At 40.1% G+C, this 25,152-nt stretch overlaps 1 protein-coding gene across 11 annotated transcripts in view; it reads left to right on the top strand.

Annotated features, from left to right (window-relative positions):
* tjp1a (tight junction protein 1a) overlaps positions 1 to 24,331 on the top strand; it is an 80,058-nt gene extending 55,727 nt beyond the window's left edge. For 3 of the 11 annotated variants that reach the window (XM_049717892.2, XM_049717899.1, XM_049717900.1), the window contains 26 exons: positions 335 to 662; positions 833 to 939; positions 2,073 to 2,241; positions 2,411 to 2,543; positions 5,938 to 6,077; positions 6,388 to 6,493; positions 6,888 to 7,038; positions 8,770 to 8,878; positions 8,964 to 9,183; positions 10,163 to 10,347; positions 10,609 to 10,704; positions 11,420 to 11,446; positions 13,451 to 13,533; positions 13,763 to 13,973; positions 14,256 to 14,356; positions 14,578 to 14,928; positions 15,803 to 16,042; positions 17,033 to 17,830; positions 17,929 to 18,011; positions 18,155 to 18,331; positions 18,699 to 18,805; positions 18,905 to 19,164; positions 19,625 to 19,770; positions 19,841 to 20,061; positions 20,433 to 20,576; positions 22,699 to 24,331. In XM_049717892.2, coding sequence (XP_049573849.1) covers positions 335 to 662; positions 833 to 939; positions 2,073 to 2,241; positions 2,411 to 2,543; positions 5,938 to 6,077; positions 6,388 to 6,493; positions 6,888 to 7,038; positions 8,770 to 8,878; positions 8,964 to 9,183; positions 10,163 to 10,347; positions 10,609 to 10,704; positions 11,420 to 11,446; positions 13,451 to 13,533; positions 13,763 to 13,973; positions 14,256 to 14,356; positions 14,578 to 14,928; positions 15,803 to 16,042; positions 17,033 to 17,830; positions 17,929 to 18,011; positions 18,155 to 18,331; positions 18,699 to 18,805; positions 18,905 to 19,164; positions 19,625 to 19,770; positions 19,841 to 20,061; positions 20,433 to 20,576; positions 22,699 to 22,793 — 4,788 coding nt within the window. In that variant the 3' untranslated portion in view covers positions 22,794 to 24,331. The remainder of the gene's footprint in view (positions 1 to 334; positions 663 to 832; positions 940 to 2,072; positions 2,242 to 2,410; positions 2,544 to 5,937; positions 6,078 to 6,387; positions 6,494 to 6,887; positions 7,039 to 8,769; positions 8,879 to 8,963; positions 9,184 to 10,162; positions 10,348 to 10,608; positions 10,705 to 11,419; positions 11,447 to 13,450; positions 13,534 to 13,762; positions 13,974 to 14,255; positions 14,357 to 14,577; positions 14,929 to 15,802; positions 16,043 to 17,032; positions 17,831 to 17,928; positions 18,012 to 18,154; positions 18,332 to 18,698; positions 18,806 to 18,904; positions 19,165 to 19,624; positions 19,771 to 19,840; positions 20,062 to 20,432; positions 20,577 to 22,698) is intronic. The other 8 variants (XM_049717893.2, XM_049717897.2, XM_049717896.2 and 5 more) reach the window with 8 other exon arrangements.
* Positions 24,332 to 25,152: the final 821 nt, after the last annotated feature.

Raw genomic sequence — 25,152 nt, 5'->3', positions numbered from 1 at the left:
CAGAAGCCTTTTAGTCCTTATTTGCATTCTGGGAAAATTTCCAAATAATGTATTAAAAAAAAAAAAAAAACGAGGTCTTTAGTCATAGTCACTTCTTTCTTCCCCCCGTTTCCTCTCTTTGTATTCTTCACCGAAACAGTTCCAGCTTCTGCTTTTTCATTGACAATGATGTCGGCATGTTGTTTGTGATTCAATTAAAAATGCCTCCTCAAAAAAATCAGTGTGAATAAATCCTCTCTGTACTGTCATTGTGATGGTGTGCCTTTTCACTGCGATGCGCGTGTAAAAAGTAGCCACTTTTTGTGCCTTAAGACTGCCATTTTTTATTTCTCAGACTATTCGGAGGAAAAGGAAAGTACAGATCCCTGTTTCTCGGCCAGGGGACAGGGAGACCATGTCAGAGCATGAGGAAGGGGAAAGCGATGAGGAAGATGGCTATGATCATCACCGTGGTCGTGCTGAACAAAGTGCCTATGCTGGCGCAAGTGGAGGCACGAGCAGTAGTCGGCGACACGATCGTGAACGTAGCAGCAGTGGAAGACGGGATCACAGTGCTTCGCGGGAAAGAAGCGTCTCACCACGCTCTGATCGACGTTCGCAAGCCTCCTCTGCTCCCAGCAGGCCTTCCAAGGTCACACTCGTCAAGTCACGGAAACATGAAGGTGAGCATACACAGAATTTGCACGTTGCAAAGCAACTAAATTGACCTATATTGTAGTAATATACAATAAAGCAGCTTTACTGAGCATTCAGAGTTTAGTCTGAATGATTATCTGTGGAAAAAAAAAAATGCCGCTGCTGATTTGATTGTTCTGTATCTCAACTCCGAAAGCAGAATATGGACTGCGATTAGCCAGCCACATATTTGTGAAGGACATTTCGCCTGAGAGCCTTGCTGCCAGGGATGGAAACATCCAGGAGGGAGATGTAGTTCTAAAGGTAAGAGGATAAAGAGCATTTGCATGACATTTGATGTAAAAGATTTGCATTGGTAGTGTTATTAATGGTGAAAGAAGCTGATTTTGTTTGCTAGTCTTCATTTTTGATATGGTTAAACTAAACATTGTGCTATTGTGCTCAATGAGGTATTGCGGCTTTTACAGTGATGCCAGTAATTAATTATCATGAAAACACATCAGAACCCCCCCTTCACCCCTCCACCAAATCTCATCCGTATTAAATATCAATCATTATGCTAACCTGGCACAGATTTGCACCTATTATCTTGAATTGGTATTGAATCAAGTCACTGGAATAGTAGTTCAGTACGTGTTCAGTTTGACAGGAGCGTCAACAACACCTGAAGCGATTGTTTGAGGAGACAAAAAGTAATTAAATGGTTTGAAATATAGCCAACTTGAATGCATGAGTTTGTCATGGAAATATTGATGGCTCCAAATGCGACTTGAAATTGTGTCCTATAATTTTGGAGTGTTGTTGTTAATAGGAAAACTTTGACTTGTCACATTTCTAGTGGATTAAATAAGATTACTTTACTATAAACGTTCTATTGTGTTTAATAGGGTACCACCACTATTATTCAAATATTACGCCACTATTAGTCAATTTCATGCTCTCAAGCATGCTTGGTTGCATGTGGTTGTGGTGATGGTTTTTTGCTGTTTATAATTTATAATATGTAAAAGTAGTATGTTGAGTTGAATGTTGCTGGTTATATATATATATATTTAATTATTACTTTAATTATTGTGTAATATATACAAGAGCTGTATCAAATATTTTTTAGAAAGATAAGAGTGCACAATTTTAATAATTTAACATGTTTAATTTTTCATTATGTCGTACAGTGCTGCAACCTCATAGCTTTAATTACCAAGATATTGCTTAATTAATACACCTCTAAGCTTCAATCAAAGCTGAGTATTAGTACCCTTTACAAAAGATAATTTACAGATACAGCTCTCATGTTTGATATGTTATCATGCAGGCCATGGTGTCAGGGTGAAACTTTTCCAATTATTTCTTATAATAATTACTGTGGTCACTCAATGTAAATGTTGCACATGATTATACTATTTCTTAATGATCATCCATTCATTTCCACTCACCAGATCAATGGGACAGTTACTGAGAACCTATCACTGATAGATGCCAAGAAACTGATTGAGCGCTCAAAGGGCAAGCTAAAAATGGTTGTTCAGAGAGATGACAGAGCCACGCTCCTGAGCATTCCTGACCTAGATGACAGCATTCCGTCAGCCAATAACTCCGATAGAGATGGTGAGATAACAAGCTTGAAGGATGCAACATGGGACTAATTAGATATAGCTGTGTTTTTTTGTTGTTGTTTTTTTGCAATGGACCTACTATTTTATATAAAAGATGTACGTCTTGCTATTGGACTTCCTCAACACTTGACTACAATAAAAATCTATTTTGACTTTCACAGACATTTCAGAAATACATTCACTGACATCAGACCATTCCAATCGATCCCGTGGCCGGGGACGCTCACGCTCACCTGACAAGAATGAGCCATCGGACCATCTCCGACTCTCACCTCGGCAGATCACCAATGGCAGGTACGGGAGTAATCATAGGCCAACTATTGATTTAAACCGATCTGTCACACCCACGCTCTGTGATACATCCACACTCCCGTTGCTACGCATATAAATACATCATCGTCACTCCTACATGTTAAGTGCCGACTACCCACCACTCGTGCAAAACTCACTAGATGCATGCATAAACCATCAAACTCCCCCAGGAGTCATCAATGTGTTTTTATATGCCTCCCCCAGACTATTGACCCATCTTCTTGTTTATAGCCTGCTGTGTTTGTAAGTGATTGACTAAACCGCAAAACCATTTCAACCAACATAAAAGCAACCAAACACTTTGAATCGTTGTCAGTGAAAACATGTATAAACATCTTCTGTTCAACTCATTAATCTTGCCAAGACAGTTTTCATAACCTTTACTAACGTAATGTAAATTATTGGTTGCACAGGTGAGCTTACAAGATAAATACTCTAGAAAATATGATGCGCTTGCCAAGAGATTTTATTACGTATCAGATCATTACCTTTAAATCAGATTGTTTGGCGCCGAGCATTTAAAACTCATAGTGAAAAACAACAGATTAAACATCTTGTTGGCACAGCTCTTGGCGGCTTCGGGGAAGATGGGAAAACAAAACTGGGGAGAGAAATTGGCTTGTCATTTTTGTTAAGCAGCCATGCACCACCTGGCTTGAACAAGACAGTCAGTTGCCAGTTTATAGTCACAGTTGACAATACACTATTCTTCAGAAGTTAGTGTGAAAATAGTCAAACTCGTTATGACTTGAATCCAATACTAAGCATGCAGGAAGTGTTTTCTTTCCCCGTTTTTTTTTTTTTTTTTTTTGGGCTGGTGACTTATGTGGGACAAAGAGGCCTGTAGCATTTTGATTAAAAAATGGCTATTTATGTCAAACTAGTTTTTTATCAAGGGAGTCCTGTCCACTTTGTTGCCTGAACTGCAAGTCTAATGCTGAGTACTTCCTAATGGAAGACAGAGTAAATTGCAGTTGAACATTGAAAAGGACATAGATCCTGATGTCCCAATAGATTCAAGATTCAAGAGTTTTTATTCACCATGTTTGAGCGTGCCAAACAAGGAATTTGACTTCGATAAATCACAGCCTCTGTTCAACATTTAGGTGACTAACAACAACACTCAGGACATGTGAAGAACGAAAGATATTCTCAAACACCCCCTGATCTTAAACTCCCAAGAGGGCAAGGAAAAACTCAAAATAGCAGTGATTTATCAACATGCTAGAAACTTTTCATCTGTGATATGTGCTTCGAAACTGCAAATACGTTCTATCGAAGTCACCTTGCCTCATTGCATGAGAAAAGAGTGCGAGAGCACAAGAGGTCGATAACCGACATGGACCAGCTGAGTGTAGTTTGACAGTTCATTGTATTGAGTCAAATTGTTGAACTTGCGGGTAGAATGGCGGTCGACTGGTGCTCGCTTCGATTTTCCTTTGATGCTATACTCGCGTGATACTAATCCATGACAATATATTCAGCCGATATTATATGCATGATTTTTTAATTACAATGTTTATTTTATTGAGTGGTACATTGTTTATCATATGCATCATTTTTTTTAAATTACATTGTTTATGTAACCTTTATTTGTTTTCATATAAATATATGTTTTATTGACAGTCGTCCCTTGTTTATTGTGGGAATTATGTTCTAAAAATAGCTCGTAATAGACAAAATCTGCAGAGAAAATCTGCAAGTAGAGTTTGAGTTTTTGGGGGGTTACGCCTCTCATTGCAATTTTTGGGGTGATGAGTTTTCTAATGTTCATGGTCTTTGTATTTGTAAAACAAATTTCCCTTCAAATTTTTTGACTGGTTTAACTTAGAAGGAAGAGAAATAGCAAGAAAACATTTGTAATAGTGAGCTAAAACTGCAATATATAACGTTATGGTTACAAATCGTATGTCCATAAGTATAACATACCATAGAATTCTTAACTCTAGAAGCAAGCCGTTGTTTGTATGTAATCAGAGTCTTAGTTTATTCCAGTTTTCATGTTTTTATGGCTGAAGCGGTGGAAGAGGGAATAACAATATGCTTGTCACTAAATTGTGATGTAAGAGAATGTTTTATTATCTCTCCGTTACAGTCGGATAAAAGGAATTTGACATACTTCCCACAGTGCTTTGCCGGAGAACAGATGGTTTGCTTAACCTGATTGGCTGCAGGGCTTAGATGCATTCTCTTCCTTTGGACAAAACATCTTCAGTGTTATTGAATGGGCCAAATCATTTAAAACTCCCATCCACACAGAGTATCTCCTATTGGGCATGGGTTTATTTTGGGAGTAGGAGCAATCGTGTTTCTCACGGACTTCCATTCCAGATTCACTTAAGTGTCATGGTGCAGTTTACCCAGACATATGTGTGAGTACCGTAATTAGCATTTTTTTTCATTTTAGCTTTTTGAATTTTGCTAACAGTACAAATATATTATTTCTATCTATTATTGTCTTAGTTTAAATAAATGTTCTTAAAAAGACGCTGTTTGGTGTTTAGCTTTCCCAATAAAATGTGTAGTGATCATGTGAAATAATTCAAGCCACAGCTCTCACTGTCCATCTTTTACCCTGTTTTTCAATCATTCAAGCATTACACGCAGTGGATACATTTGTGCGCTTTTTCTCCAAAAGAAATTGTGTTGTTGTAATAATGTACATTTTTGTTGTGGTTGATCTTGACTCTGATGTAAAACAAATATGCACAGGTCAGTGTAAAATTAGTTGAGGTCAGAGGAAAGGATGTCTTAAATAGCTTAAGAGTAGCATTCTTGGGTGTAAAAGACACACAAAAATATAAAACAATAATATAATTGTGTCAGTATGACATTAAAATAGTAGTTTAGTTGTAGCTCGTGGTTTAGTCTGCCTTTTCAAAGTTCTTTTAGGCTCTTAGTACAGTTCCAGTGCTGTGTTCCTGCATGCAGTCATGTGATGAGATTGGAATTTAACTATTGTTTTAAGTAGCACAGCCCATTCTCTGTAGGCCTCACACTCTTCCCAACCCCCTCCAGCGCCGCCCACCTCTCTCTTCTAATACATACACGGACATACGTACAGTCCAACCTTGTTTGTTCTTTCCGCGATGAATAGAAAATTGAATGAAGTTGACTTGTCCTTTGTATTGGGGGAGTGGGTTATTTTCTGATGCTTTGTACAAAGAAAATACCTTTTCATTCTACCAGTAATCATTCACTTTTAACCACATTTATGTTAAGAGAACAGATTCTGTCTTGCTGATTCTGCTATTGCGATTGAATTATATATATATATTTACCAAATTCAACCCTTTAAGAAACGTCAAGAAACTTCCAGTTGTTATTCTGCTGTTGAGATTTCAGTCATGTAATTGGGACCTTTGGTTTCTTTCAGCCATCGAAGTCGAGATGAGGAGCGATCTAAACCACCAGTTGTTATGTCCATGCCAGTCAAAAGCGCTGATGATGGTGTCTTGTCTCAGGCCAGTGACCAAACCAGCTCCAGAGATGACAGTCAGTTACCTCCGCTGCCTGGTACATAGTTTTTTTCCCCCTTTTTATCTTCAAGCCTGTATTGTCATTGGCAAAGAAGGGGAAGGGGGCGGGAGGACATGAAACCTGTCAGCAAGGGAACATGTTAATTACTAGGATACAATTTATGCAGAAGTGTACTTATTACAATTTTATAGACAAATGATACTATTTATAGTCGATGAGAGGTGGAGGGGCCTGAAATATTTTCTTGTTCCTGGGGCGGCATAACCGAAAATAATTGAGAAGCACTGGTACGGAGCCTCTCAATGAACGCTGTTAACAAAGGTTACTCTTGATTATATTTTGGCAGAACCAAAGCCTGTGTATGCACAGCCTGGCCAGCCTGATGTGGACCTGCCAGTCAGCCCCTCTGATGCACCTGTGCCCAGCGCCGCTCATGATGACAGTATCCTCAGGTCAATATCCTCTCTGCTCACACAAAGCTCAATCAAGCCTGGAATCAGCAACTGTCTTCCGAGATTATAAATAAATAAATGTGGAAAAAATATAGCATTATGATGGCAAAATACTAATGGAAAAATAATTATTGTTTCTTTTTTGGGGGGGGGTTACTGGGGTATACAGTAATCCTATGGATGAAAAAAAGCTCACTAGCGTTGACACAGGTTTAGCAGTTATTGAAAATTTGCCTTTTTAAACCACGGTAAATTATCAAACGGGTAACCAGCCCTTGCCTAATGGATGAGTAATGATAATTCTATCAGAGCAAATTTAAGCGTGCGTATTCTCTTTTCTAATGTATGCACATTTTTTACCGAGTACCATTTGACCACCAATTTTCTATTTTAGGCCAAGTATGAAACTGGTCAAGTTCAAAAAGGGTGAGAGTGTCGGACTTCGGCTGGCTGGAGGAAACGATGTTGGAATTTTTGTAGCCGGAGTTTTGGAGGACAGTCCTGCAGCTAAGGAAGGACTGGAAGAAGGGGACCAGATTCTCAGGGTACTAAGCACTTCAACAATCTCTTATCATGCACATGCACACATGCTGACATTTACTTAGGGCAAAAATCATTGAACTAAGTTGATATTACTATTTTAACATGGTTTCAGGTTGGGGGGGCATTGCAGTCACTTGAATGAATTACGTTCGAGTCAAAACTTTTAGAGCAGAAAGTAGTGGTGTGGTTTTCAAGGCTAATCTGTCTTTTTAACAACATCCTTAACACTGTCCTGGACTGAACAACAAATTAGAAAAGTTCCAGGAAAAAGAAAATCCTCCAGCCATCTGTCTCTGAGCTGAGGAGGACTGATTCATTCATTCATGAAGCTGAATCGTTGTCTATGTTCCACATTTAAGGTCTCTGGAAAGTATCATTAGTCAAATTCCTTTTCAAAATTGTATCATAGTGGGAGTAACAGCTGGTGGTTAGCAAGTGGTAGCAGCCTACACAAACTTTAATGAATCCACTGGACTCCATCACTACAATGGTACTGGGAAAAGAGTACAATGCACTTGATCTGTCAGTTTGTGAGTCATTGCCTAGCTGTGCCTTGTGTTAGACTCCCCTTGTGTCCAATATGAACAAACAATAGGAGTGTTTCTTGCGCTCTGACCTCTTCAGCAGTTATTCTGTTTGACTGAGCGCCAGTTGACTGGATGACGCCATTGAGTTCAGTTCTCAAATGCACTGTTTGTACAACCTGCAATAAGTTCCAAATGATTATGCTTGCAGAATTTAAGTCAACATTTTTCACACAAATTTTGTAATGCTGAAAATCATGAAATAATTCAGTGGCTTGTCAAAGCAATGAAAACATCGGACATAAGAAATCATAAATCCATTAGAACATTCTCAAAAATGTGTTCCCATATTGGTGTATTAGGGAAAGTCAGGCAAATGCATCGTATTAAAGGAACAAACCGGTCTCCTTTTCTAGCATTTAATCAGTCAGTGTGTATAAAGAATAAAAGTGCAAATATCAATGACAGACATCTGATTACCTGAAAAAGGATTAATCCCATTAATTATCAAAATAATGACATATCTTGTATGCTGCCATATTGGACAGTTTGGACTATTATTGAAGCTCATATAATTGTTTATCAACGCCTATATTAGCTGGCGTATGCAATGTCTTTTGTTCCCCGCCACCTGCACAGATCACTTTCTGTGTTTGCGCATGTTCTTCCCATTGTGCTGCACAAACACGTAAAGACTTCCAGGACATTGTTTTCCATCTTCGAATTGTTGCTTTTTGTTCCTGGTGTTTTACTGGAGATAAAGACATCAAGTCGTCCTGTTTCTGGGAAGGATAAAGGTGTCGTTCAGAAGTTCACTGATTCAGCCCATGTGTTTCTGCTTCCTTTGCTGGCCCTCAAGCAGAGTCAATAAACATCACTTATTGTGTTTGGGAGGGCAGCGGGACGTGAGGGGGAGGCAGCTTAGTTGTAGGGGAGGATTTGATAGCTTCTGATGACAAACAGGTTTCCAATTTAGTGGTCTTTCCCTATGATGCAAAACAGTCCAAATATTTATTTAAATAGATAGACTTTTAAAATAATGATCATTTTTAAAAACTGTTTTTCTGTAGATTTTTCGTCATCCACTATAAGGGAACAAAAAAACATCAATGAAATGTCCAATTAAGAAGACAATAAGAAAATGAACTATTTTATTTGTTAAGAATGATTACGGTGCTAGACAACTACTTTATGTTTTTGTACATGTAGGTGAACAATGTAGACTTCGCCAATATAATTAGAGAAGAGGCAGTGCTGTTTCTGCTTGATCTCCCAAAGGGAGAGGAAGTTACAATCCTTGCTCAGAAGAAGAAAGATGGTGAGTTATTAGTACTTGAAACACATAAGCCATCTGTTCCAGCATACTAAAATAATTTCACAATGTCATTTTGTTTTATCACCAGTGTATCGGAGAATAGTGGAGTCAGACGTGGGCGACTCCTTCTACATTCGCACCCATTTTGAATACGAAAAAGAGTCCCCATATGGCTTGAGCTTTAACAAGGGCGAGGTGTTCCGAGTGGTAGACACCCTCTACAATGGCAAATTAGGCTCCTGGCTTGCTATTCGCATTGGCAAGAACCATCAGGAGGTAGAGAGGGGCATCATACCCAACAAGAACAGGTAAGTCTCAGATCACACCTTATGATAATACGCTTGCAGTCTTTGCACTTGTTTTGTTAGTATGCAGGTTGTTTTTATGTGTTCAAAACTTCAAACAGGTTAGTCATGCCTGCAGATATTGACATGAACTTTGTGAAACATGAACATAACTTAATTGATTTGTTGGATGTCTGCGCTCTAAACCAGTAGATTCACAACCAAATGAAAGGAAATACTGTGTCCAGTATTTTTTTTTTGTTAGCCGAGGCTGAAAAATATTTTATTTTGAAACGTGGCAGGATTCTCTCTGTTGCATCCGTGTCCGATTCACTCTTGACGATTGTCAAGTTGTCTCTGTCGTGTGACACCAGTATTGAATCCACAAGCTAAAAAAACTAAGCTAAATGAACAGATATGAAACGTTTGTGTGCAATTCGGAAATGGCCCAGTGCGGAGTCAGCACAAGAGCCTATGCCCAAGAAATAAAAAGCTGCTGAGAATACCAGAAGACCCGCTTGAAATATGGATTTTCAACGACAGGTGATTCCTACAGACGACAAGCGGCTCGCCATTGAGTCATTGATGCCTGCAAAACTAATTAGTCAACAAATATAAGTTCCTTGTGAATGTCATAAGCTAAACCGCAAGGCTAAAAAGCCATTCAATATTGAAGGGGGAAAAAAATTGGACTCGCGGTCATTGTCGTAACATTACCCCCCCCCCCCCCCCCCCACACACACACACACACTCTCTCGCTGAATAGTTAGAGATTCACCAAATGTATGAACCAGTCCGCGGTGAAAAAAAGGTTGGAGACCCTTGCTCCGAAAATATCTATCCATATATATATATACATTTTACATGAAGTGTTGCTGCAGTTACTGGTCATCGTCGTTTTTCAGATGTACAGTAGAATTACCTTGAAATGTAGAATAAAGTCTAGTTTAGCTAGTTATGATTTTCAAATCATGACAACGGAGCCTACTGTTCTTTGCTTCAGGGCTGAGCAGCTGTCCAGTGTACAGTACACCCTTCCCAAAACACCAGGGGGTGACAGAGCAGATTTCTGGCGATTCCGTGGCTTGCGAAGCTCAAAGAGGAATTTGCGGAAGAGCAGGGAGGACCTATCAGCACAGCCAGTTCAGACTAAGTTCCCTGCTTATGAGAGGGTGGTGCTTAGGGAAGGTAAGTAGAGGTCAAGGCATTTAATATTAATATTCACATTTCTTGGTATTAGAATTGCTTGTGATGTTTCAACCAGATGAATGTCACTATTTTATTTTGGTGTCTATTTTTTTCAATTCATACCTAAATGTATTGCAAAATTCTGGGTTCATCTAATTAGCTATTGACATAATTTTCATAGTAGATTTTAACAAAATGTCAGACTGATGCTCATATACCCAGAACTGCAACTAACATTTTCATGGTCTTGTTTAAAAACAGCTGGATTCTTGAGGCCAGTGGTCATCTTTGGGCCAATAGCAGACGTTGCAAGGGAAAAGCTGGCCAGAGAGGAGCCTGATATCTTTGAATTAGCAAGTAAGTGATCAACAACCAGTCCCCCTTTTCGCCTCTTAAAGTGTATAGTCTAAGAGATGTATTCTTAAAATCTGAGCTTGTGCTGAAATGTATTTTGTGAATCAGCTTGCGCGGAACAGATGTTGAAATCAGTGTTGGGTCATTGCCCTTGTTTTCAGAGCTCTCACATTGTCAAGGTTCTGACTAAATGCTCCAGCTTTTTTTAACACTGCTGTATTTACTAGTTGACTTAAGTCAATTAGTTAGGGTTACAAACAAATTTTTGATTTTTAAGATCGGTGGAGGAGAAAGATAGTCTCTCCAAACCATTACATCAAATATATTTGTAATGTACATTTTTTTGTTAGAATAATTATTCCTATACTGTCAATTACTATCTCGACGTTGATCATATTCTTTACAGAATATTTTTTTTCCCTCATGTTTTAACCCTGTGGTCATCACCAGGTCTTGTTTTTGTGGCATTTTTTGTTCATTGTTTTTTCTCACGTGTAGCTGTCATTTTTTCAACATTTAAATCAACATAAGTAAGCATCCTCACCCCCTTTAACGTGTAATGTTTTTGATATGTGTCATAAAAATTTGTGTGCTTTGACTTCCAAGTGAGCAAAGCTAGAACCATACCTAACTCAAACCGCTATAAGAAATGATTCCATTTCTTGATTTGTGTCTTCGTAACTCTAGTGATCTTTGTGTAACTGTATTTTCTTTTCAGAAACACAGCAACAACAAGGAGGAGAAAGTATGTCATTGAGTGCATCAACTTACTTTTGTTTTATTTGATTTAAAGAATGGCCGATAATTAATCAGCAAGCATTTTGTAAATGGATTGCTTGCTTTTAGATCTGTAGGACACCATCAATTCGTTTAGGAACTTGGTAAAACAATAATTGCGGGACTATGGGAAACGTGCCACTAACAAAAAGTAATACACTAACTAATAGCTCATATTACCTTAACTTACAATCTTGAAGACTGTATGAGCTGAGGTATAGTTCTAAAGTCCCTTTAAGAGGTCTCCTGGGCCTCTCTCCACCTGCCGATGATTCGCCATGACCAAACATTACAAACCAAACAAAGATATTTCACTCATATGCATCAGTTTTCTACCGTTCCTCTTAGGGTTTAGCTACAGTGTGGCATGACACAAAATTGGCAAGATGGATGGATTTGCACTTGTAATATTGTTACTGAAGTTGCATTAATCTAATTACAAGAATATTTGGGGGGAAATGGAGTGGCATTCTCATGTGAAAGGGTAGTTGCATCTTAATATGCCCTGGGACTTGCAAGATTCATCAGTTTTGCAGCCACACAGTTACATTGCAAATCTAATCTATGCAAATCTAATTTATTAATGTTCAATCGTTTTAAAAACCCACTATCAATTTCGGTTTAATAAATGTTCTACCACATAAACATACATCTATATCATTGTTGGTCTGGTAATCTCTAATTATATTACATACCGTACAAGACGCTAACATTGTTGCCATTTTTCTGCTACCGATTGTCGTAGGGGACAAACACAGCGAATCCCAAAATTTTCTGAATCAGTGACTGCAGCAAGTAACAAATGCAATGCACTTAGTTCATCACTTATGAGAATACTAGACGTCATTGTGTGATGACATTTTGCTTGCACCTATCCTGAAGACATTGTGGTAGGCTTGTGACATATGTTCTTTCGGTGGCACCGTAGTGCGCGTGCTTCAAAATGCCTGCGCTTTGAATTTAGGTCATTGCATTCTATTAATTCAACACTAGATGTCACTAAATGATACACACTCTCTGTTTACTAATTGATGATGTTTATCAAGTTGAGCTAAAAATATTTGGAATTAAACCAATTTACTTTTGTTTTTGGCACAATCTCACCATTAAAAGGAAACAAGTTATTTGACAGCAGTTCAACATACATTAAAAAAAGATCCATTTTGCTTCATTTCCATCGGTATATAAGTTCAGCTATTGTGACACTTCAAACAGTGCTGTGATGTCTGAGGACCTCTGAAGTCACACAATGCACACTGAAATCAGAATCTTCTAACTTCACTGTGTTTTGAGTTAAGAAAAAGGCATCTCGCCATTATTTATGCGCCATTAGAGGTGTTTTTTTGAATATCTGTAGAATATCTGACTTCTCTTTTGTAAACTGGTTGTGTAGTGATAGTCAAAGACCCCATTAGAGCTCCATAGTTTATTAAAAATCTTTTGTGTACCGTGTTTTATGAGTCAGTATACTTAGCGTCGTCATGAGAAAACCACCCTTTTAGTACCTTGTGTTTCCAGGCAGAACATAATTTCTTATATTTATGTGAATCATAAACGACACATTTCTGCAGTTTACAGTGACTATGTATTGTCATTAATGCCAAATGACCCTCCTGCTTCTTTATTTCATAGCAGTGTTTCTCACAAAACACACTACTGGGTTTTTCGTTCACCTTATTTGCATTTGCACGTACACAAGTCACCAGAAACCATTTGTCATTTTCATTCATCTATCCAAAACATCTAATGGCTATTGCATGAATTGGCTGCCATCCTTATTTTGTCTTGACATCTGTTTTCATAAACACTTGTCCTCTCCTGTACAGAGATGATTGTTCTGTATTTTACAGTTCTTTTTATGGGAGTCGACAACCGCATGCCACAAGGATGACTAATATGGGCACTGCCTGCCTTGACTGTTTATCTTTTGTGTTGATGTGACATGGTTACAGTGTCTCTTTGCCTTTTACAGAAAGTGAACCAAGGGATGCCGGAACTGACCACAAAAGCTCTGGCATCATTCGCCTGCACACCATCAAACAGATTATTGATCGGGTGAGAGAGCGTTCTGATCTAAAACCAGTCAATGACATTTGATTGCTCTATTATTAGCATTTCACTGCTGCCCTCTAGTGGAATACACTAACTAGACGTGAATAGGTGAACTGTAATTTTAAGAGCTCTCTTTGAGTGCTAGTTCAATTTCAAGAAACTCTCATGTACGTGTTTTGAAAATAGAAAAATATGTGGGAAAATATTATTATTGATTTGATGTTTTTATAAGGACAAGCATGCCGTGCTGGACATCACTCCAAATGCAGTGGACCGCTTGAACTACGCGCAGTGGTATCCCATTGTGGTGTTTCTCAACCCTGACACAAAGCAAGGTGTCAAGAACATGAGAACCAGACTCTGCCCAGAGTCTCGGAAGAGTGCCAGGAAACTCTATGAACGAGCCCTAAAATTGAGGAAGAACAATCACCATCTTTTCACTAGTGAGTTCCTCTGGGGAAATATTAATAATGTGTGTTCTTCAAAGGGAAGGGAAATTGTAACATTTTACAGGAGTAAATTTATGTACATTTCATGGGCTGCTGTGTTGGCATCACGACACTCAGTCTTAGAGGTATTGCTCAGCGGTGACGTCTTGCAGCAACTTGCTGCTCCTCTAGCATTTGCTTTTTCTGCCAAGGCACGTCTCCTGCCCAGGCTTTTGAAGAAACCGTAGATTTGAAATGAAATGAATTTTTTGCCTCTGCTGCTTTTTGTGTGTTCAGCAACTATAAACTTGAACAACATGAACGATGGATGGTTTGGAGCACTCAAGGAAACAATTCAGCAGCAGCAAAACCAGCTGGTGTGGGTTTCAGAGGGCAAGGTAAAGCACATACAAGCCATGTTTTCAACAAACAATACAGTTCAGGAGGTGACCGTGCATCACGCTACGGTTCATCAAGAATTGTCATTTTCACACCACATTGGAATACAGTGACAACACAAATGTGTCTTTTAATGGCGGTGAGAAGATTCAAAACTTGCATTAATGTAAAGTGATCTTACAGCAAGTGTGCCATTCCTCTTTTGTTCAATGTGTCACAGGCTGACGGGGCAGCAGAGGATGGTCTGGATATCCACGATGACCGTCTGTCCTACCTATCGGCACCGGGCAGTGAGTATTCCATGTACAGCACCGACAGCCGCCACACCTCTGACTACGAGGACACGGACACGGAGGGCGGAGCCTACACCGACCAGGAGCTGGACGAAACGCTGAATGACGATGTGGGTCCTCCGACGGGGCCTGCCATCACCCGCTCCTCTGAGCCTGTCCGCGAGGACCCGCCCGTCATCCAGGAACCACCTGGCTACCCCGGCTACCAGCACGCGTTGCAGTCGGACCCCCTGAACCGCATCGACCCGGCTGGTTTCAAGGCCCCGGCGCCGCAGCAGGTAGCGTTTCTGAGAGCTGTGCGTCTTCCCTGTTGTCTGGAGGACGTGGTGTGCGTACGAAGGGTGTTCTGGAGGCGCTATTGAAGGCTCTTGTTTATTTTTACAGTTATTGTGTGCTTTTATTGTTCCAATGCAATATCAGTGTGAAAGTTAAACCTTTGGAGGTCAGGTATTTATCACCATACTATACAAAAATATTACACAAAATCTATTACCACCACAGTAGTCATTTAACCTTTTCGTGTGTGCGTGTTGACTAATCTTTGTGTGTGTGTGTGTGTTACATTTTAGAACCTTAGAGCCTAATATGCACTTTTCCTCTTGTATTCTGTATTACCAAGAGTTGTCCCACGTGTTATATGACTGTTACTGATCTCACTAGGAAAACAAGCCTATATTTGTCCAATTGTCTGTAACAGTACTCACCTATGTGCACTTCCTACTCTTGTTACACTTGTGGTTGGTACTGTGTTGATACCAGAAAGTATTGTGTGCATGTTGGAAAAAAAACCCAAACTGTGTAACTCGAACGTTGCTGTGAAATGTATTTATCACAGATTCCCAAAATCAAAGCGTTTGTCATTACAGTATCTGTTAAATAAGTATAAAAAGGGACAAGGATACGTTACTGTATTGTTACCATAGAATTAAAGCCAAACTTAGTGTATTCGAACATTGAAAATGTGTCCTAATTCCTAACATGGCTATAACTAAGTGTGAAGGCAAGGTGATTGGCTGTTTGAATCAGTGTAAACCGTAAAACACAAACTAGGAGCAAGCTAGCTTATAAAGAGGCCATGACCACACTAACACTGGTTTGCACTGCACAGTAGTGTCAGCACGTGTTATTAAACATTTTTGAACCACTTCACAGAAAGCAGAAGCCACTGCCATCCCTAGCAACCCCCAGCTCCCTGAGCCCCTGGCTGAGACAGTGACCCCTGCCGTAAAAACTGTAGGGGGCCCGAGCCCCGGCGAGGCTCCTGGAGCTCACCACAGGCTACCAAGCCCCAACCCAGAGGCTGGCTCACTAAAGAGGCCCACGCCTGAGCTAGCCCCTGAGAGTGTCACATCAGATCCAAGACAGTCTGGACTGGCCAGTTCAGAAGCAAAGGTATCCCACTGACCTGCCTCTGGATGCTCCGTGACTGGGTCCAGCTCAGCTCGATATGACCCAACTGACCGCCTGTGCTGCTGCTGCTGCCTGTCTACCTGCCTACTTCCTGCCGCCACGCTTATCTGTCTCTACTTTGTGACCCGCCCCCTTGCATGTCCGCTGACCACCGTGCTGCCCAGAAGACTTTGAATTTTGTGTGTGAACGTGCGTGCGTTTACATTTGTGCATGTGTAAGCAAATGCTGTTTAAGCAACAATGAGTGTTAGATGATGTAGCGAATGTCTCACAGCACTCACTGTTGTTGACCCTCTTTGCATGGCCACTAGAAGTAGATCTCTGTGCTGTATTTTCCTAATGCTGATAAAGCAGAGCCATTGATTTTGTAAAAGTAGCCGTTGATTTTCCAACCGCTGCATCTACAATTTTAGTGTTTAGTGCAACAATCGTCTATTAAAAGCTTGGGTGAGAGATTTCAGATTTGGCTGGAAAATTAACAGTTGCTTCTTAAATACCAGGCTTTGAAATGTGTGCATTTTTTTATGTGCAAGTTATGTTAAATGTTATTGTAAAACAGTGGGTGTCATTTTCCCAAATTATATCAAATTATTGCAATATTAAGCCAGGTTGGTCTATAACAACTACAAATACTATAATACAATGTCAATCTGGAAAGGTTTGGGCTAAAAATGTATCCCATTGTTATGTACTACAGTATTTGGTTTGCTATATAATTTCAATTGCCTTCAGTAAGTGCTTAATTTGAAAGGACAGTGATTTCTGTTTTAATACATTATCTGACAAGTAACCCCTCCCTCTCAGTTTCTCTATTGCAGGTCTTTCCCCAATTTTTTCCTCCTTCTGTCATTAATTTCAGAAATTACTTTTAATATTTTCATTTACTGCATCCTTTCATATTATAATGAATTGTGTAGTACGTCGGTGGATTCTGTGATGCCGCTAACCGTATTCTTTGTTGTGTATTTGTAGATGTTTCAAAAGGCTCCCTATAGCCCAGACAGCACGGGGAGACCCGGTCCTGGATTGAAACCTGGGAATTATAACCCTCAACAGGGATACCACCCTGATCAGCAACCATACAGAGATTATGACCACCCACCGAGTCGGTTTGATGTCAACAGTGGAAGTGGTTACGTAGAACCAAAGTATAGAAACTATGACTCTCCGCCCTTTGAGAACAGTGTGCCTCTCTACGACCAGCAACAGTGGAACCCTTACGTCCACACACACTCGACTGCCGACTCACAGGGCTACGATCCACGCCTGCCATACAGCGATGGCCCCGAGTCTCAGTACACCCCTCCACTCCGTTTTGATGAGCCGCCGCCTCAGCAGGGATTCGACGGACGGCCTCGCTATGGTAAACCCACAGTTCCTGGGCCCGCCCGTTACGATGACCCCCCACCGCTTTCTCCAGACCTCCACTACAACCAAGATTCTCAACACTTTCCGGCTGTCCGCTCTCCCAGCGGCCAACGGCCTTCCTACAACCAGGGACCAACACAGCACGTAAAAGGCTACAAACCTCAGCCGTATGACGCAGCTCCTGTAAACTCTGACACCAGCCCCACATCGCCTCCAAAAGCGGAGGTCAACTCATTTGCCACTACAGACATTTCAAAGCCCGACACTGCCAGAAAAGAGATGCGCGAGGATGACCCTGCCATGCAACCACAGTCTGTTCTAACGAGAGTCAAGATGTTTGAAAACAAACGTTCGGTGTCTGTGGACCGAGCCAGAGAGACGGTGGATCCATCTGCAAACAAGGTAAACTTTTTGTGGCTTTCTTTCTATTCATTGGGAACATCTACTGTAGCAAATATACATACATGTGACATGTATGGCCTTTTGTGTTGCTAACTTAGGCTGCAGATTTGCCCTTGAAAGCAGGGGGAATCATCCCAAAAGCTAATTCTTTGAGCAACCTGGACTCAGAAAAGAGCTTTAGGTAAGCTTTGTTTTTCATGCTTTGGCACGCTGAGATTGCAGGGTAATACTTGAAAGACCTGTAATTATTATGCCCAACTTGACTCATTTTAATTGAATTCCTTGCATTCTTTGTCTTATTCTTTGCATTTTTTACCCACTTAGAGTCCCAGAGCCTCAGAAGCCTCAGTCCAAAGCGGCTGATGACATTGTGCGTGCCAACCATTATGACCCAGATGAGGATGAGGACTACTATAGGAAACAGCTCTCTTACTTTGACAGACTTCAGACTGGCCCTGCCAAACCTCAAACTCAAGCACAAACAACGCACAACTTCTCCAGGTAATTTTCAAAGGAGCATTGTGATTTTGACCCCATTTGTTCAAAAGCTTTTACCCATCACACCAGATTTACAGGCAATGTCACGGGTATTTACAAATTAGACTGGGATTTCGCAAATTTTAATGACGTATAACGTGCAAAAAAAAAAATCCTACCCTTGCTAGTTCTTTGTTGAGTTTTGTCTTTTTGTTCTTGGTAATGTTTTTTTTACAGTCTAACTTTTACACCACATTTATGGAAGCTATTTTATAGCAGGGTTCGGTATCCATCACTCAGATATCCATTTCACTTTCAATCTCCATTTTTATGTCCAAGTTGAATGTTCATTGAGTTTTCTTTAATTTGATGGTTTTCTCTATGTTTACAGAACAGAATCAGTGGAGAAACCAAGTACAGCAGAGAAAAGATATGAACCAGTACCCCAGTTGACACCAACTTTGCCACCAGCCACACTTCCCAAGCCCTTAACTGAAGGTATGACACACATCCTGCCAGTTTCATATAAAACACACGCACACACGTTTTAGCATTTTCGAATGGGTAATGAGAGTAACTCTAATAACTGTCCCTCAGCCAAGCCTCCTTCCAGAGAGGACACTGTCCATACCAACTTGCTGCCTCTCAAAGGTTTTCCTGAGAAGTCTCCAGTGAATGGCACAAGTGAAAAGCTTCTGAAAACTTTCAGCAGCGGCGGGGCTCCACCAGCATCAAGCTACAACCGCTATTTGCCCAAACCCTACACAGCGTCTGCCAGACCTTTTGAACGCAAGTTTGACAGTCCCAAATTCAACCACAACCTTCTGCCCAATGACAAGCCAGATATGGCCTCAAAGGTAAGCAGCCTTTCAACAAGTGTGACTAATGTTGTTAGTGTGTTGAAAGTTCAAGTGACTTCAGTGGAATGTCTGCTCACCCATCAAACTGCAGTACGGCTTCAATTACCACTCAGTGTGAATGTGAATGTTTCTCCTTTGCTTTACCCCTTGCTAAAATGTGTATTTTATTTCTAGAAATAATGTCTTTTACACGTAGCTGTATTTGTTCAGGAAAAAGTTTATGTACTATCCGGTAGTGATGGGAAAATGAAGCTTCATGAACCAGTTGTTGTATTCTTTGACTCCTCTAGATGGCAATGTTGGTTTAAAGTGAGGGTTTTAAGAAATGGCAAGTCGGTGGGCTTTCCTCTAGAGGTCTAAGTAAACACAACAACGGGTTCATCTTGAAGCTTCATTTGCCCATCATTAATATACAGTATGGGTGAAGTACATAATAGAGCACTTTGGTTTTGAACAGGGTCAAAGTGCAAGCCCAGCAAAGCCCTCCCAGTCCCACAACGCAGACCATGACAGTGGCCTAGATACATTCACTCGTACAATGGACCATCGCTCTAAGTATCAGCACAACAATGTCAACGCTGTGCCCAAGGCCATTCCCGTGAGGTAACCAATCACATCATTCGTTGATGGAATCAAATGTATTCCATTGGAGACAAACGTTTCTGCCTTCCAGCCCCACTGCCCTGGAGGATGACGACGATGAGGATGAGGGCCACACTGTGGTCGCGACTGCCCGGGGTATCTTCAACAGCAACGGTGGTGTCCTGAGCTCCATCGAGACGGGCGTCAGCATCATTATCCCTCAGGGTGCCATTCCTGAAGGCATAGAGCAGGAGATCTACTTCAAGGTCTGCCGAGATAACAGCATCCTGCCTCCACTTGACAAGGAGAAAGGTAGCATTGTCACAAAATGAAAAAGATTGTAGTCACTCTTGCGCTCTTTGTTTCTGTTCATCATTGCATTGTCGTTTGTCATATAAGCAGTCTGTCGTAAAATATTTGATCACCTTTTGTCATTCCATGAGTTACCCCTGTACTCATACATTTGTAATGCTTATATGAATGTATGCATGTGTGGGATCATTTTAAAATACCAGCAGAATTTCATTCAATCTAATTTGTGGATGTCAATCATTTGGGTGGTGCAAACTGTTTTTACCTTTCTGTTCAGTTCAATAAGTGAACATTTATCTTCTGATGTCTGAATTATTAGATAATAATTGTTAAAAATGAGTTATTGTTTTTTTCTCCTCTGTCATTTCCAGGGGAGACTTTGCTGAGCCCTCTGGTGATGTGTGGACCTCACGGCCTCAAGTTTTTGAAGCCTGTGGAGCTGCGCTTACCTCACTGTGCGTCAATGACCCCTGATGGTTGGTCTTTTGCTCTAAAATCCTCCGACTCCTCGTCGGGTATGCTGTGTTCTCTCAGTTCTTCTGGGGTCATTTGGGCTGGCTCTGTGACTATTTGACTGTTGGGGTCACTTGAATCATTTCCCCTTAGTTGTGATTATTATTATTTGTATTTTTCTCACCAATGTTTGGTGAGATTTTGGAAAAAGAATCAGTCTACGGGGAAATAAATCTTGCCTTTCATTTACATACAGTATCATTATGGCTTTAGTTGAACCCATTTCACTTTTTATCACTCATTTTCTCTAATTGCCAACTTGTCTATCTTTGTCACATCAAAGTCCGTTTTCATTATTCATTTATTATTATATATTGCAAGTCATTTACTAATCATTGGTTTTATGTCAAATCCTTTTATTTTTTTATTGTAATGAAGATAATTAGTAGGTCTACTTATTTTTATGGGCTTAAATATAAATCAACCTCACTGGTTTTCCTAATATATATGCATGCAGGAGCAAATTGACTTGACTTTTATTATACCTACATGCACACACCACATACATTATAAATGGATACTCAATACCACTTTCTCAGACTGATACCAATGATAGTATAGACTTTTGATACATAAAACATTTTCACCAGAAAACAATGATGTATTGACAATGAAGTTTCAAAGAAAGACCTATATATGCCAATGCTGCAATTCTTCTGAAAATTGCGTTAATTTAATGACCAATTTTTAATCTTCTAATTCGTGATTGTAAAACTGTCACAAGAAGGTGGCCAGAACCTTGAAATAAGGCTGGTATCGGTACTTGCTACTCCCTAATATATACAGTGTACGTGCATGCGAGCATGTGTGTGTGTATGTGATATAAAAACTGCATGTTCTTGTTTCTTTCCTCTCACACAGCCACCCAAATCCTGGCCATAAGACCTGCCTTTATAGTTCTCTTAATTAAATTTGACGACCATTCCTCCCTTGGCCCTAATGAGGATAAACGATACAGAAAATTAATAGTTGTTGTAGGATAGGATATAGTATGTCGCGATGCATAGATAAGGTAAGATAGGGTTTGGAAATTCCTCCCTTGAATGTCAATTTTTTGTGCTTGTTTCCAAACCCCCTTTTTTTTTTATAGTCTGTCATTTACCTTTCCAGGAGCTACAAATATCCATAAATAAAGACCTGTAGTTCATTAGAAGCGCAGTGTGCAGAAGCCAAATTATAGCAAAGTAAAAAGCTCAACTCCTGCAAAGAAATCAGAGTTACTTCACGAAGAGTGGTAATTTTGGCCGTTGTTAGTTAATTAGCCTCATTTTAAGAATGAGAATGAATGAGATGCTGCTTTGCTCTGTTGTCGCGCTGAATAGGAGAAGGATTATCAGGCTGCGTGCTAATCCTCTTATTGCGAAGCAAGGCCACTCTCCAGCCTGCTCGTGTCCCCTCTGTGACTTTCCCCTTACATCGTGTCCCCACTATTCTTGCCCTTCTTTACAGCGCTCTGCAGCTAATGAATGCTCCTCCTTGTGCCTTATTGTCTGATCACGCTTTCTTTTTTTTCCAGGCCATGTAAAACTAGTGAACTTCAGGAGAGTGGACATAGTGCATGAGCAGCGAATAGCTCAGTAGTTCAACACTATGTCACGTTGTCATTTAGATGTGGTCATGTTCTTCTTTTTTTATTTCCTGTTGTTTAACACAGCCGCTGAGAACTAGTTGTGGTTATTATGATAATAAGCACCACTGTTAGGTAACAAATGAGGCAGAAATGCAAAACGGTTCACTCACAAATGCTTTTCCAGAAATAGGCTACAGATAATTCTGGATGACTTGACACTGCGGTACGCCGTCGTCATAGTGACTGAGGTTGAATTTTGAGTCAACAATAGACTGGGGGGGACATTCATTAAAGATGAAATGATTTGTCTGTTCTCGAGTGTCTCCAGTGTTTGGATGTGAGCCACTGTCTTGTACTCTCCAAATATGGCTGGCAGGCAGGAGATGCAATCAGGCTCTGCAACTCCACTTGAGTAGTTGATGGATTCATTCTACAGTTATTGTTCCATACAGCCAACTCCGAAGAGAGAGTGCTTATATAGCCATTAGAGCTTAATTGAACCTAAAAGACTCTTATAACTCACCATCTGCTCCATCTGTTCCCATTCCTCTCAGGTGACCCAAAAAACTGGCAGAACAAGTCTCTCCCTGGAGACCCCAACTACCTGGTGGGAGCCAACTGTGTTTCTGTGCTCATTGACCACTTTTAAGTGGGGGGGCAGCAGGTGGGATGTTACAAAATATGCATCCATAGTGGATAAACATGGACACATACACATTGACAGCTGCACTCTCCAACTCCCGACGGTGACGTGAAGAAGATCCAGTCAGTGCTGTTTACGGCCAGGCGCTGAAGAAACAAACTTTTGCCGTCAAATGAAGTCTTGATGAAGTAAAAACACTGATGCATGCCCCCCCCTACCCCGCCCCACCCCACTGAAGATTATTGCTATCTATACATACAGTACAATAAAGTTTTTATATGCGTATACATGGATGAATTGTTTTCCAATTTGCGCCACCAGCGAACATATTTTACAAACCTGTGTCGGTGTATTTATGCTATATATGCATACAGTATATATAGTAGTCTAGTTAAAATGTATAATGCATTTTTGTCCTGAATTCAACCTCCTATTATTTTTCAGTTGAGGTGACTGAATATAATATGTATCCATATTCTTCCACTTTGAGGGAATGTGGTGAAAGTTTGAGTCTCAGACGAGGCAGTCGAAGGAGTTTGCAGGTCAGCTGGATCTAAAAGCCAAGCAGCACAGTTTAACCTTTATTCTTCCTCTGTTGCGCCTTTTCTTCCGGTGAGATCTTGTAGCTTGAGTTGTTCTCACTCCTTCCAGCCTGAGGGAGATCTATGCATGTCGTTCTACTCAGGTCCAGTGGCCTCCTTCGTTGCTTCCTCACATTTGTTTCCAGTCGTCTCTTTTTGCACTCTTGCATTCAAACACAATAAGCAGTGATGCCTTATCTGGAGCTCATTCACCTCTTTTCATGAAGGAAACAATAATTTATGATGAGTATCTGTCTTGTGTTGTTTGGTTTGCCCTTCTTGTTAATCCAGTGTATAAGCAAACTCGGATTCAGCACACAGTAATGGTTGTGATTGGATAACAAATGTATGTTGGTTTTAACTCCTATGCATTACTTACAACAACAAACACAAGAAGATGAAGAGTGACTGTAAATAATGCTAGCATATTGCCTTGGTTCTTTTGTTTGTAAATGAACTTTTTTTATTCTTTCTTTTTGTATAAAATGTAGCGAAAACATTTTAAAAAGTGGAAGAGTAACAAGGAAATATGATCATCTTTGTATTCTGGATTATACCCTCGAGCCTTGAAATGTTGAACCCGACAGTATACATGACATCTTTTCTACCAACATATTCTCGTTCAATTACCATCAGAAATTGTCTTTTTATGGCTACTTAAGGATCAGGAAAGTGTTTGGGCTGAATTTTTTTTTTTCTTCAAAACAAAAGTTGTACTCCCAAAATGTTCCTTTCACTACTGGATGCTGTATTGTGTGCCCTTAAATGTATTTTTGTACTAATAGACAATTACTGATATATGGCACACCAGTACCATCTTATTTTTAGACTTAACACAGCTTTAATCGGATAATAGCTCTTCACGTGTGGCTGATTTCATTATTATTTTCCTCCTCTGCAACACAATTTTAAGTATACCACTGTATTAATAAATAAAATCATTTTAAAGTAACATTTGACAAAGGTGTCCCTGTCTTTTCTTACAAAGTGAAACACTTTATTGATCTAAAATAAGATGTCACTTCCAGCATTAAGCAGCTATATTTAGCTCCAGTTAACTTGCCATTTTTTTTAAAGATTCGTCTTGATTTGCTTGCACAATATTTGCAAAGCTCATCAATGTCACTTTTTGTTGCACTGTGACTGTATGACTTGCACCAATTGTTTAGGCGCTCCTCCCTCCCATTGATGCCTCAACGCGCAATTGACAGTTGTGGCCACGAGACGGCGTCGGTGATCTCTGAACTTCATTCATTCACCATCCAAACCGCTTCTCATTGTGAATTGAAATGTAAGAATCCTGCATTCCTGCAAATCAATTTTTAAAGCGATCTTTTGTCTCGGACCAGAGCATTAAAATGCAATGGTGATCTTTTCCTGCCCACCTTCATAGTGCCCATTGACCGACAGTGACCTTCATTGAATCTTACCTGCAGATTGTACTGAGCTCACTATTAAGGCCACCAGATAATTTCAAAATCCAGCCTGCAACAAAGTTATTAAATGTTTCCCAAAGATATTTCCTACTTTTTATTTTGACCTAGATATACGCTTACATGTGACTTAGACCAGCAAACTGAACCACGCTATTGCAAGTTGCTTTCACATATTAAGTATTATGTATTTTCTAATCATGAAGATTGCACATTTTGGGAATTATAAGAATCATGCCTTGCTGATGGTTGTACACAAATTTCTAGTTGTGTCAGAAATCTGGATGGGAAAATAACCTCATCTCAAAAGCGTGCATGCAAGGCACGTAAAAATTTAAGCGCAAATGGCAG

Source organism: Syngnathus scovelli, chromosome 4 (assembly GCF_024217435.2).
Source record: "Syngnathus scovelli strain Florida chromosome 4, RoL_Ssco_1.2, whole genome shotgun sequence".
Classification (NCBI taxonomy): domain Eukaryota; kingdom Metazoa; phylum Chordata; class Actinopteri; order Syngnathiformes; family Syngnathidae; genus Syngnathus; species Syngnathus scovelli.
Note: the sequence above shows the minus strand (reverse complement) of the source record. Positions and strands in the feature narration are given on the sequence as shown.